The 12,161-nt window shown below is 40.7% G+C and overlaps 1 protein-coding gene across 2 annotated transcripts in view; it reads left to right on the top strand.

The window, feature by feature from the left end:
• The first annotated feature begins 302 nt into the window (after nt 1-302).
• Nucleotides 303-12,161, top strand: part of MSH2 (mutS homolog 2) — a 73,677-nt gene continuing 61,818 nt past the window's right edge. The window contains exons 1-4 of one of the 2 annotated variants that reach the window (XM_036873999.1): nt 303-590; nt 6,792-6,946; nt 9,837-10,115; nt 11,374-11,520. In XM_036873999.1, the coding sequence (XP_036729894.1) occupies nt 380-590; nt 6,792-6,946; nt 9,837-10,115; nt 11,374-11,520 (792 nt within the window). In that variant the 5' untranslated portion in view covers nt 303-379. The remainder of the gene's footprint in view (nt 591-6,791; nt 6,947-9,836; nt 10,116-11,373; nt 11,521-12,161) is intronic. The other variant, XM_036874000.1, reaches the window with a different exon arrangement.

Below are 12,161 nucleotides of genomic sequence, written 5' to 3'. Positions count from 1 at the left end.
AAACTCAAAGCCTGCCAGAACTTCCCACCTGGTCTCCTAAACTAGCTAACCGTACACCTGGGACCCACACCAGTGCAGCCGAAAAAACCCGGAGAACTCAATTCTTTCAAGGACGGGCGTCTGCCGAGGCGGCGCGCGACCTAGGCTCAGGCATGCGCAATAGACAGAGTCACCAGCGTGCGCGGGAAGCTGGGCCGCGTTCGATTATGATTGGCTGTCGTGGCGCACTCCCACCCACCGAAACGCAGCGCTGGATGCTGATTGGGTGTCTCCGCAGAGGCCGGACGCCGCACGGGGGACGAGGGAGGGGAGGCGGGAAACAGCTTAGTGGGTGCGGGGTCGTGCAGTTCCATCAGGCAGGCGGCGGAGAGGTTCCGAAATGGCGGTGCAGCCGAAGGAGACGCTGCAGCTGGAGAGCGCGGCCGAGGTCGGCTTCGTGCGCTTCTTCCAGGGCATGCCGGAGAAGCCGACCACCACGGTGCGCCTCTTCGACCGGGGCGACTTCTACACGGCGCACCGGGAGGACGCGCTGCTGGCCGCCCGGGAGGTGTTCAAGACCCAGGGGGTGGTCAAGTACATGGGGCCGGCAGGTGAGGGCGGGGACGGCGCGGGCTCAGGGGAGGACCCCGCGGAGTTGGCTCCTCTCAGGAAGTGGGAGGGTTTCGGGCAGGGAGACACGGGGGCGGGGACGCTGGTGCCTCGTGGGGGCACTGCGCGTGCTCCGGCCCCTGCCTGGCCGAGTGGGGCACCACCCGCCCCCTGCCCTGCCTCCGCCCTGAGTCTGTTCCTCCGGAGCTGCCTCAGATCTGACCTAATAGCGATGGCTACGTGCCAGGATTCGTGCGAGGCGTTTTAACACATTGTTCTATTTAATTTTGCTGCAGTCCGCGTGGGTGTCTGCTTCTCGCTCCTGCCTTGGCTCTGTGGATATCATCACAAACGCCGCCAAACCTCTTTATCATAAACGCCAGTCCAGGATTGAGATTTAGAATAGAAGGGGGTTAGGGAGACCGTTTTATGTCACCAGCGTGATTTTGCCTGTTGGGCGAACGTGATTTATATCGCTGTTCAGCGCAGGGACCTATAGTGTCTACTGTTAATAGGCAGTATTGCCAAGTGGTCAGGACCTCGAACTGGAGCCAGATTGCCTGGCTTCAAGTCGCAGCCCCTCCACTTACCAGCTGTGTGGCCTTGAGCTAGTCATGTATGTCTGTGCCTCAGCTCGGCATTCAGTGCCCTCGGTAACCCATCCCCATTTCTCTAGCATCATCTCTCCCTGGAAAGCTACAAACTTCTCACCTTGTAGTTAGATGTTCTGAACATCTAGTTTTATGTTAATCTCTTTTATCCCTGGCTCCTAGGAATGAACATAATAGGAGGAGTAAGGAGTTGTGGGTTTTAGTCCTGCCTCTGCCATATGCAGATGGAAGGTTACTGACAAAAGATGTTTCATTCATTAGATAGACATTTATTGAGTGCTGCCTTGTCGGGCAGGGTTATGGACACTGGGAGTACATAGATCAAAAGGCAGTATCACCACCTTCACAGAGCTCCCCCTAGTGGAGAGCAAGGCAGAAGTAATTCCAATTCCAGGTGAAGACCTATGGAGGATGCTCCATAACAAGTTGCCAAAGAGGCAGAGGCAGGATTGCCTAAGACTGGAGCCATCATAAGAGGCATTACAAGAGAGCTTAAATTTCACTTGAGTCTTGAGAAACCCTGTACCCATTAGCAGGAACTTTCCGTTTCCCCTGAGTCCTCCCAAACCCAGGCAACCGCTAATCTGCTTTCTCTCTCTAGATTTGCTTATAACATAGGTCTTTTGTGACTGACTTCTATCACTTAACATTTTCAAGGTTCATCTGTGTTATCAGTACTTCATTTCTTTTTATTGCCAAATATTCCATTGTATGGATATACAATATTTTGTTTAATCCATTCGTTAGTTGATGGACATTTGGGCTGTTTCTTGAACCGATACTTTTAATGTCGTCTGTACCCATTCTCTCCCTCCCTGTTGTGCCGGTGAAGAGATGAGCCTTTTGCTGTGGTCTGGATCCCCTCTCCTCTTCTCACAGATGGCTTTTCTGTTGATCATTTCGTCTCTCTTTGGTTCATTCTTTTGGCATTTAGGCTTATTCATATCCTTTTAGCTACTTTCCAACAACTATCAAAACATTATTATAATAAGGCCCTGTGAGGTGGGTTAGTACCTAGCTTCAATTTATAGATAAGGAATCTGAGTCCCTAAAAAAGGAAGTTCCTTATCTTTTGCCTCTTTTGCTGTCAGAACTCAGCTTAGAAGCATCTCCTCTTGGAAGCCTTTCTTAATTCCCATCTTAAGGCTGCCTGGTTAGCTGCCCCTCTTACGTGTTCCCTGCCCTAGGACCTTCTCATTACCCTACACACAGCATTTATTTTACTCTATGCCAATATACTGAAAGCTCCCAGAGGGCAGGAACTCTGTCTTAACCAGTCTCTGCCTTTGAGTCCCAGCACCTGGCATAGTGCCCACATGTAAGCAGACACATTATCAGCTGAATGAAGATGGGGGTTCCAAATTATTCTTGAAGAGGAGAATCTTGTATCAACCTGAGGTTTTTCTTCTGCGCCAGGTGGAGGCTGGGTAGCTTTCTCTTCCAGTTCCCCTTCAGTCTTACTTCCCAGCTTTCAGACTTAAAGTATACAGCCAAGCTCTTCACCAGGAACATCCAGTGTGTCACAGACACTCCTTTGAGAGAAATAGTATCTTCGGAGGATAACCTTGATGGTTGGGCAACCTATCTGGAGATTAGTAATGGAGGAAGTAGGGGAGGCCATGGTGGGGAGGGGAATCACATTTGCCTCTTCACCCACCCACTCTTAAGAAATCAGCACTGGGGACTTCCCTGGCAGTCTAGTGGTTAGGACTCCATGCTTCCACTGCAGGGGGCACAGGATTGATTCCTGGTTGGGGAAAGATCCCGCATGCTGCGTGGTGTGACCAAAAAAAAAAAAAAAAAGAAAGAAAGAAAGAAAGAAATCAGCACTGTTGTGAATGTGTTCCTGTTGATTGTGTCTAGAAAAAGACTGAGGATTGCTCTGGATCCCTCTGCCCTTGGCCTGTCAGATAACATTGATGTGCAAATAGTCAGGTATAAGTAATAGGGAGTGGTGGGGCTTGTGGATCTGAGAGTGCTTGTTCAAGTGCTAAGCATTCAAATTCAAATGCTTTAAAAGCCCAGTGCTGGCCAGACAGCTATGCTGGTACATCCTATTGGGCTGATGATTTAAGACCTGTTTCTGAATTAGGTGCCAGACCAGTGTTACTTTGTCTTCTAAATTAAAGGATGATATAACACTGTTTTGAAATTCATTGCTGTATTTACTGGAAGTTGCTGACCGATACTTACAGTGGCATTTATAAGTGTCTGTGGGAGAAATTCATCTCTAATTTTGTATTAACTCTGGTTCAGTGCTTTCCGTGAGCAAATTTTTTTTAATGATAATATTTTGTCATATGAGTAATGTTACTTATGTAGAATTCAACTGGATAAGCTGATAGTGTGTTCAGTCATTCTGGTTTGCTTGAGACTGAGGGGGGGTGGTCCTGGGATGCTGGACTTTCAGTACTAAAACTTGGGGAGTCTTGGGCAAAATGGGATGAGTTGCTCACCCTATGTGCTAGGCAAAAACGGGAAATAATTTAAATGGGGCCTACCATTCCACTGAGGTTCTGGTCCTGAGGGAGTCTTAATTGGGAGATATGAGTCTGTTGCAGCCTGGATAGGCCTTAGATCCCGCTTATGCCTCTGAGAATGTTAGTACAGGCCTTGCTGAATGAGTAACATTCACAGTAAACATAATTTTCATGCAGCTTTCCAAATGCAAGGTAAAGGAACACCAGTATATTCAAGTCTGTAAGAATGTGGCTGTGTTGAACTTGCCGAGTTGAAAACTGGTGGCCTAAATAGTGTCTTCTTAGAAGTTTGAATTAATTGCCTATATTTTAAAGATTGGGTAGTTTCATGAAAAAATTCAGATTTTGAGCTTTTGAAAATTCTGCACAGTTGGAAACTCTGGGCAAATTAGCAGTGGGTTGGAGTTGAGTGGCTGCTTCCTCTGACCTACTGAGTCTAGATTTTTCCTTTACCCTGACGTGCTTTCCTTGTTTTGCCACAGTTCCCACCATTTGAAGTCATTTTTCATCTGTCAGTTGTGTTCTTCCTTTGGCTTTCTCTGCTCATTAGATACCTGCCTGGTCCCTGTAGGTATGTTCGCCAGTTCTAGGTTAGATCTTAAGGAATGTTCTAGGGAATAACTTTAGAGAGGCAAGATTTGAGCCAGTTTTCAGGGTGTCTGTGACAGCAGGGGGGGATTCTTTTTTTTTTGTCTGCATTGGGTCTTCCTTGCTGCGCGCGGGCTTTCTCTAGTTGCGGTGAGGGGGGGGGACTACTCTTTGTTGTGGTGCGCGGGCTTCTCATTGTGGTGGCTTATCTTGTTGTGGAGCACGGGCTCTGGGCGTGCAGGCTTCAGTAGTTGAAGGACATGGGCTCAGTAGTTGCGGTGCGCGGGCTCTAGAGTACAGGCTCAGTAGTTGTGGCACACAGGCAGCGGGGATTCTTGTCCACTACTTATAACTAGTGAACTGATATTGAAAGTACCAGCTGCGTTTTGCTGTACAAAACAATTGTATTATGTCATTTAATTAATCTTTATGCTTATTTGTATTTGATATTTGTACTTGATATGATCTATTGTTAAATTTAGGTTAAATCTTTCATAAGATCCAGAATTGTCAGAATAATCTACCAGTATAATCTGAATTACCTTTAAGTGAATAATTTGTATTACCTATATTATATGAAAATTGAGTTTTAATTCCATTTGATGATGTGGGTGATTTTATTTATTTTGTAACGAAATTGTTATTTACAAATCAGAACTAAGGTGAGACACTATATTCCATCTAAGACAATTTTTCAGCCTTGGCACAATTGATAATTTGGACCGAAGAATTAATTCGTTACTGTGTGGGGCTATCCTGTGCACATTTAACAACATCCCTGCCTCTTCCTACTAGATTCTGTTATTATTCCCTTTCCCCAGTTGTAACAACCTAAATGCCCCCCAGGCATTGACAATTGTCTGCTAAGGGAGCAAGATCGTCCCCCGTTGAGAACCAGTGATGTAAGATGAAGGCCAGGAAGTTCGAAAACTCGGTTGACTGGATAGGGGAAATAGATGCACTCATACTTTATGGGTGGTAGTGTTAATTGGTACAGCCAACCAAGGGGGATAGTCTGCAATATTTATAAAAATCACACATATCATCCTTTGATAAAATCCAGTTTTAGGACTTTATCTCACAGATACACTCAAATGTTTGGAGAGTGAAGCACATACAAAGTTATTTATGCAACACTGTTGTAATAACAAAGATTGGAAACAACCCATAGGTCCATCAGGAAGAGGCTAAATTATAGAAATTCCTTAGGTTCATTGGAACGTTTGCAGCTGTAAACAGAAAGAAGCTGATTATGTACTGATGGAACAATCTCCAAAATACTATATCAAAGTTAAAAAAAAAAGATACAGTACAGTGTGTATAGTGTGCAACTATTTATGTAAAAGAGGAAAAAAGCAATACTTTATATTTGCTTGTGTGTGCCTAGACTATGTTTGGAAATATATTCTATAAACTGATAACACTTGGGTGGTGAACTGGATGTGTAGGGGACAGTGGTGAAGTGCAAGTCTCCTTTTTGATGTACCTTTTTGAGCCTTCAAGTTTTTTTTTTTTTTTTTTTTTTTGATGTGGATGATTTTTAAAGTCTTTATTGAATTTGTTACAATATTGTTTCTGTTCTGTGTTTTGGCTTTTTGGCCGCAAGCCATGTGGGATCCCACCTCCCTGACCAAGGATCGAGCCCACACCCTCTGCATTGGAAGGCCAAGTCCCAACCGCTGGGCCGCCAGGGAAGTCCCTGAACCTTCAAGTTTTGAACTGTGTTACCTAGAACATTTTATTTTATTTTATTTTTAAATTTTATTTATTTATTTATTTATTTATTTTTGGCTGTGTTGGGTCTTTGTTTCTGTACATAGGCTTTCTCTAGTTGTGGTGAGCGGGGGCCACTCTTCATCGCGGTGCGCGGGCCTCTCACTATCGCGGCCTCTCTTGTTGCGGAGCACAGGCTCCAGACGCGCAGGCTCAGTAGTTGTGGCTCACGGGCCCAGTCGCTCCGCGGCATGTGGGATCCTCCCAGACCAGGACTCGAACCCATGTCCCCTGCACTGGCAGGCAGATTCTCAACCACTGCGCCACCAGGGAAGCCCACCTAGAACATTTTATAATGAATAATAACTAATTTATTTTTATGGACCTTTTGAAAAAAATCCTATACAAATACTATTGTAGTTATTACATAAGAGTTTTGTTCAAACTTGTGAAAAACAAATGATAAAAAAGGACAAGTAGGATTAGCTGTATATATATATATATATATATATATATATATATATATATATATATATATATATATTGACTCATTCTTTTGTCTTTGTGTCTTCTCAATTTTTTATTTTGATGTGTAGGCTCCCCAGGTGCAGAGGGTTATGTCTATCCACCATTTTATACCCTTCATCTACTAAAGTCTCTAGGATATGTAATAGGTGCTTGATAAATAGTTTATTGAGTGAATGAATTACTGGGAAAACATAGCTTGGGGGGAGGCATTGTGTTAGGTCTTCAACACTTAGGACTTCAAATCCTCAAATCTGTAACATGTATTTTTAATATTTTTCTTTAGGAGCAAAGACTCTGGAGAGTGTTGTGCTTAGTAAAATGAATTTTGAGTCTTTTGTAAAAGATCTTCTTCTAGTTCGTCAGTACAGAGTTGAAGTTTATAAGAATAGAGCTGGAAATAAGGCCTCCAAGGAGAATGATTGGTATTTGGCATTTAAGGTAATTATCTTCCTTTTAAATTGAGTTGTGTTTTTAAGAGTAGACAAAATAAAAACATGAGAGAATTCTGTGTTGGTTTAATATTTTAGCCAGGGTGTGATAGTAAAATGCTGTGAGAAACTTTAATATTCTTTAACATGTGGTTTTTAAAATCACAGTTTAATAGCAATTCAGAAATTCAGAAAATCCTTATGATGAGTATGAATACTCTGAGCTTTGTCACTGTCCCTAAAACCTAAATAATAAATAGCCTTTACATAAAGTTGAATACCAGCATTAAAGAAGATTTGATTTTACTGTTTTTGAAGTAATATCATTCAAATTTACATATCCCAAATATCTATTTATACACATTGGTAATGTGTTTGGATATTTGTATGTTCCTTTCTCTTTCATTAGAGTGTAATTTTTTTAGAAGTGTGGAACTTTGTTTAATGCTGATCATGTTCCTAGGTGTGCCTAGAAGGGCTTATTGACATGCTTCTAATTCCTTCATGGAGATGGGGGTACTATTTTGTTTTATTTAAGGACTATCTTTATTTTTAGTCTGTAAAATCATGTTTCTGTTTGTTCACACACAATACCTTCACATAAATATTGGATAATGGTTAAAATGTTGGGGAGGTGAGATTTATCCTTGAAAGGGAATAAATGTGTGGTAAGGCGGGACAGTGTTCTGGGCTTGTATTTGGCTGATCTCATTTCTCCTCTGTCCCTCTGCATGACCTTGGCAAATTTCCCAGCCTTCTCCTGTATCTGTTTCTTTGTAAACAGTAAAATTAGAAGGTTTTTAAGATGTTTTCTGACCTGAAAGGCCTGTGAAAGTGTTTTTGTGAGGTTTAATACAACATTTCAACATTTGATGTTGGTGCTGCCCCAGATAGAATGTTCTTCAATATTCCTTCCATATTGCCTGCTGTCACCACCCCCCCGCCTTTGTAAATGTCGACATTTACTGAAGATTATATCTGAGAGCATTTATCATTCTTTATTATGGAATTTCCTCGGAATTTTCATTGCTGCTTTACTGAGAAAAGTGGGACTTATAGTTTTATCCTACATTTTGAAAGATTTTAATAGAAAATTGAGGGTCTCGCAAAGTGATGTTTTTCTATCTCATTCTTCACAGAGCTCAGTTAGTAACAACACCAAAATGTGGGATCATGAGTTCAGCTGATCAACTGGATTATCAGCCCATCACACGTCACTCCTTTGTGTCATCAGAATCCTTTGAGATGCATTGTTTTTAACCCCTACCTTTTAGAACAGGGGGAAAAAAATCTACAAATACGTATCTTTATCAGGTTAAAAGATAGTATCTTCATCCTGATATTTATTTTAAGAAGTTCAGATCTAAAACTGCTAAAACTGATTTATCTTTTTTTAGCTTATTGATTCTGTTGTAAAGTATTAGTGATATTTAGGGTAGTTGACCTCTATAATTGACTTTTTTTTTTTTTTTTTAAATTTTTGGCCTTGCTGTGTGGCTTGCGGGATCTTACTTGATAAGCTAGCTACTAGTTCACTTTTGAGAGTTTTTTTAAGGTGTGCATAACCTGTGCGTGTAAATCCAAAGCATGTATGTGAAAATATGATGTTCACATTTGTGATTGAATCAGTGCTTTTAAAATTTGAGTATCAGGTAATACTAGCTTTCCATTTCTTTTCTTTTTTTTTTTTTTTTTTTTTTTTGGTCGCAGGGATCGAACCAGTGGCAGTGCGAAGTCTTGACTGCTAGACCGCCAGGGAACTTCCTCCATTTCATTTTTGATGCAGATTTTAATCAATAATCCATACATAGTTACAGGATATTCAGAACCATATTGAGAAAAGATAAATGATTATCATGATTATGATGCTAAAGACATTTGAGAACTATTGATGGCTACTGGTTGCTTAAATTTGGCTTGTCACTGTGCTCATTCGGACTATTTCTGACTCTCTCAAGTTTCATACCATGGTCCATCAGTTGGCCCAGAAATGCCTCACGTTAACAGCAACCTGTCAGCTTCTGATCATGTTGAAGTACTGTTACCCACCAGCTTGACACAGGTGGAGCCAAAAGCAAAGAAACTTGACCCTTTACTTACCTTGTACAGTCTTAAAGAGATTTCTGATCTTTTTGAAATTTTGAAAATAGGTCAGGGACTTCTCTGGTGGTCCAGTGTTTAAGACGCCGCACTCTCAATGCAGGGGGCCTGGGTTCGATCCCTGGTCAGGTAACTAGATCCCGCCTGCCACAACTAAAGATCCCGCATGCCGCAACTAAAAGATCCCGCATGCCTCAACTAAAGATCCTGTATGCCGCAACAAAGATCCTGCGTGCTGCAACTAAGACCACCTGGCACAGCCAAAAAAAAAAAAAAAAAAATTGGTCAAAGACCCTTTATTTGGAAATCATAGATCTAGAAGAATCTCTGCATTTTACAAATAAATACATTGATATAAAGAGATGTCTATCCAAGGTTAATATTTAAGCTAATAATACTGTTTTTCTATGTGGTATAACTACTCAGTGAAAATTCTGACATGTGCAACCTATAGGTAGTTTGGCAGAGTGTAGAAATTTAGGCATACCATTGAGAGGGTTATCACTTTGGGTACCTCAATGATTGTGTGAGTGAGTGTAAACTTAGATGCTAAATTTCAAACTGAAAATCGCTTTTGATACTATTATTTTTAGATGTGCCCAAGTGTTCTGAAATTAATTGGAAAAGTAGGGAGGATACTTTATAGAAAATGTGGTAATATTAATTGGTTATAAGTAATTTTTTTTGGTAAGAAAACGTTTCATTAATAAAATTCATCTAGGTTGGGTAATTTCTGTTGGCTAGTAAAGTTTTAAAGTACATTCAACAGTTTCTTAAAATTTTTCTTTATTTTTGCTTAGGCTTCTCCAGGTAATCTTTCTCAGTTTGAAGACATTCTCTTTGGTAACAACGATATGTCAGCTTCCATTGGTGTTGTGGGTGTTAAAATGTCTGCAGTTGATGGCCAAAGACAGGTTGGAGTTGGGTATGTTGACTCCACACAGAGGAAGCTAGGACTGTGTGAGTTTCCCGATAATGATCAATTCTCCAATATGGAGGCTCTCCTGATTCAGATTGGACCAAAGGAATGTGTTTTACCAGGAGGAGAGACTGCTGGAGACATGGGAAAACTGAGGCAGGTAAGGAAATGGAGTGTAGAGATAGAGGAGAATCCAAGGCTAGGAATGGCTCTAAATTAACATAATACTGTTTTACTTAAGGAAAAAAAATTTACAAGTCAAAACCTCTTAAATCTAATCATAGCAGGATTTTGAGGAATGTCTTGATGTTTATCTTTGACAGAAACTTTGTATCTTTAATAGGACTTCAGAAGGAGCTGTTTCTTGTTTAAGACTTGTTCTACCTCAGATCATCCCCCCTCCCCCTGCCTCTCGAAAGAGTAACTCAGTGCCATTTTAAAGGGATTACAATTGATAAAAGGAGTGCTTTCACAGTTGGGGGGTGCAGGGTGGGGAAGAGGTGATTTAAGACCATTAAAGAAAAAAAAAACTATGACTGCATTTAGCATGGATATATCAAATAAGTTGCAGTTCTTCAGGATTAATTTTTAATAGTTCAAGTGGAACTTTAGCCTATTATTATTATTATTTTAATTAATTAATTTTTGACTGCATTGGGTCTTCATTGTGGTGCGCTGGCTTCTCGAGAATCGCGGTGGCTTCTCTTGCTGCGAAGCACGTGCTCTAGGCACACAGGCTTCGGTAGTTGTGGTACGCAGCCTCAGTAGTTGTGGCTCGCAGGCTCCAGAGCGCAAGCTCAGCAGTTGTGGCGCACGGGCTTAGTTGCTCCGCGGCATGTGGGATCCTTCCGGACCAGGGCTCGAACCCGTGTCCCCTGCATTGGCAGGCGGATTCTTAACCACTGCGCCACCAGGGAAGCCCTAGCCTCTTATTATTTTACTGATTCTTTTATTTTAACAAAGTTCGATTTTGCTATTTGTATAGATATATGGTTTATTATTTAGATATTTAAGGGATGTTGTATTCCCCCCAAGGATCCTATTCTTCTCATGAGCCTCAAATACAATAAGAACTACTTGAGAGTTAGCATATCTGTGATGGGCATTTTTAGCATAAATAGTATTTAGGCAACTTTCCACAAGTATTATTCTGTTAAGAGTTTTTACTATTGAGACTATTTTTTGAAAGCTTTATGTGAGCCTAATTTTAAATTTGCATGAAAATTTCATTTACAGATTTTAAAAATACATGTTAATACATATATTACCAATGTCTTCTTGCATGTTGTATAAAAATTTAATGTGGGTTAATAATTTGTTAAGCTGTTGTCACTTTATATTTGTCAGTGATACAGCTTTCCTTATTGCTTTTCTTGTTCCTTTTCTCCTAGTAATTTAAAATATTTCTTGTAAAATAGGTTATTCAGAGAGGAGGAATTCTGATCACAGAAAGAAAAAGAGCTGACTTTTCCACAAAAGATATTTATCAGGACCTCAACCGGTTGTTGAAAGGCAAAAAGGGAGAACAGGTGAATAGTGCTGTGTTGCCAGAAATGGAGAATCAGGTATGTGGATTACAAATGTGAATTTACCATTAAATAGTGACTTTTTAGAAGGCTGCTTCTGTCATCTATATCTCAAAGCCTAAACTGGATCACTGATATTTAAGCTTATTTTAATCTCTGAAGAAGCTTGTGAAAAACTCAAGGACTGACTAGAAAAATCTAAACATAACCTTAAATATAATTTCATTATATTTACACAATATATATCCTTGGGGTAAGGAAGAGTTTATTGTTTTATTGGTTTCACCTGAAAGAGCCTGATTACTGTCACCTAAGTAGGTGAGGTAGCTTAGTTGTTCAGGGGGAAAAAGACGTATCAAAGTTTTATAACGTACGAGCTGTGGGGTTTTTAATAAAGTACTTCAGTTTCATTATCTGTCTTAAAGGATCGTTGTGGAGATTAGGAAGTAATAAGGGTGAAAGTATATACAGTGCATAATAATTGCATAATAAATGTTACATTTAAACAATTCAAAAATTGGCACTGGTTATGTATGTTCAGTGTAGAAATGAATATGCAAACGATGTAACTTTTTATGGGATTTTTCAGTGGTTGAAGTTTATCTTCAGTTTTTCAAATCTTTGAGGCAAGTATGGTTTGAGGGATGTATTTTTATGGTAAAATATTAGAAACTCTTGAC

Source organism: Balaenoptera musculus, chromosome 13, assembly GCF_009873245.2.
Source record: "Balaenoptera musculus isolate JJ_BM4_2016_0621 chromosome 13, mBalMus1.pri.v3, whole genome shotgun sequence".
Classification (NCBI taxonomy): domain Eukaryota; kingdom Metazoa; phylum Chordata; class Mammalia; order Artiodactyla; family Balaenopteridae; genus Balaenoptera; species Balaenoptera musculus.
This window is presented reverse-complemented; position numbering and strand designations above follow the sequence as displayed.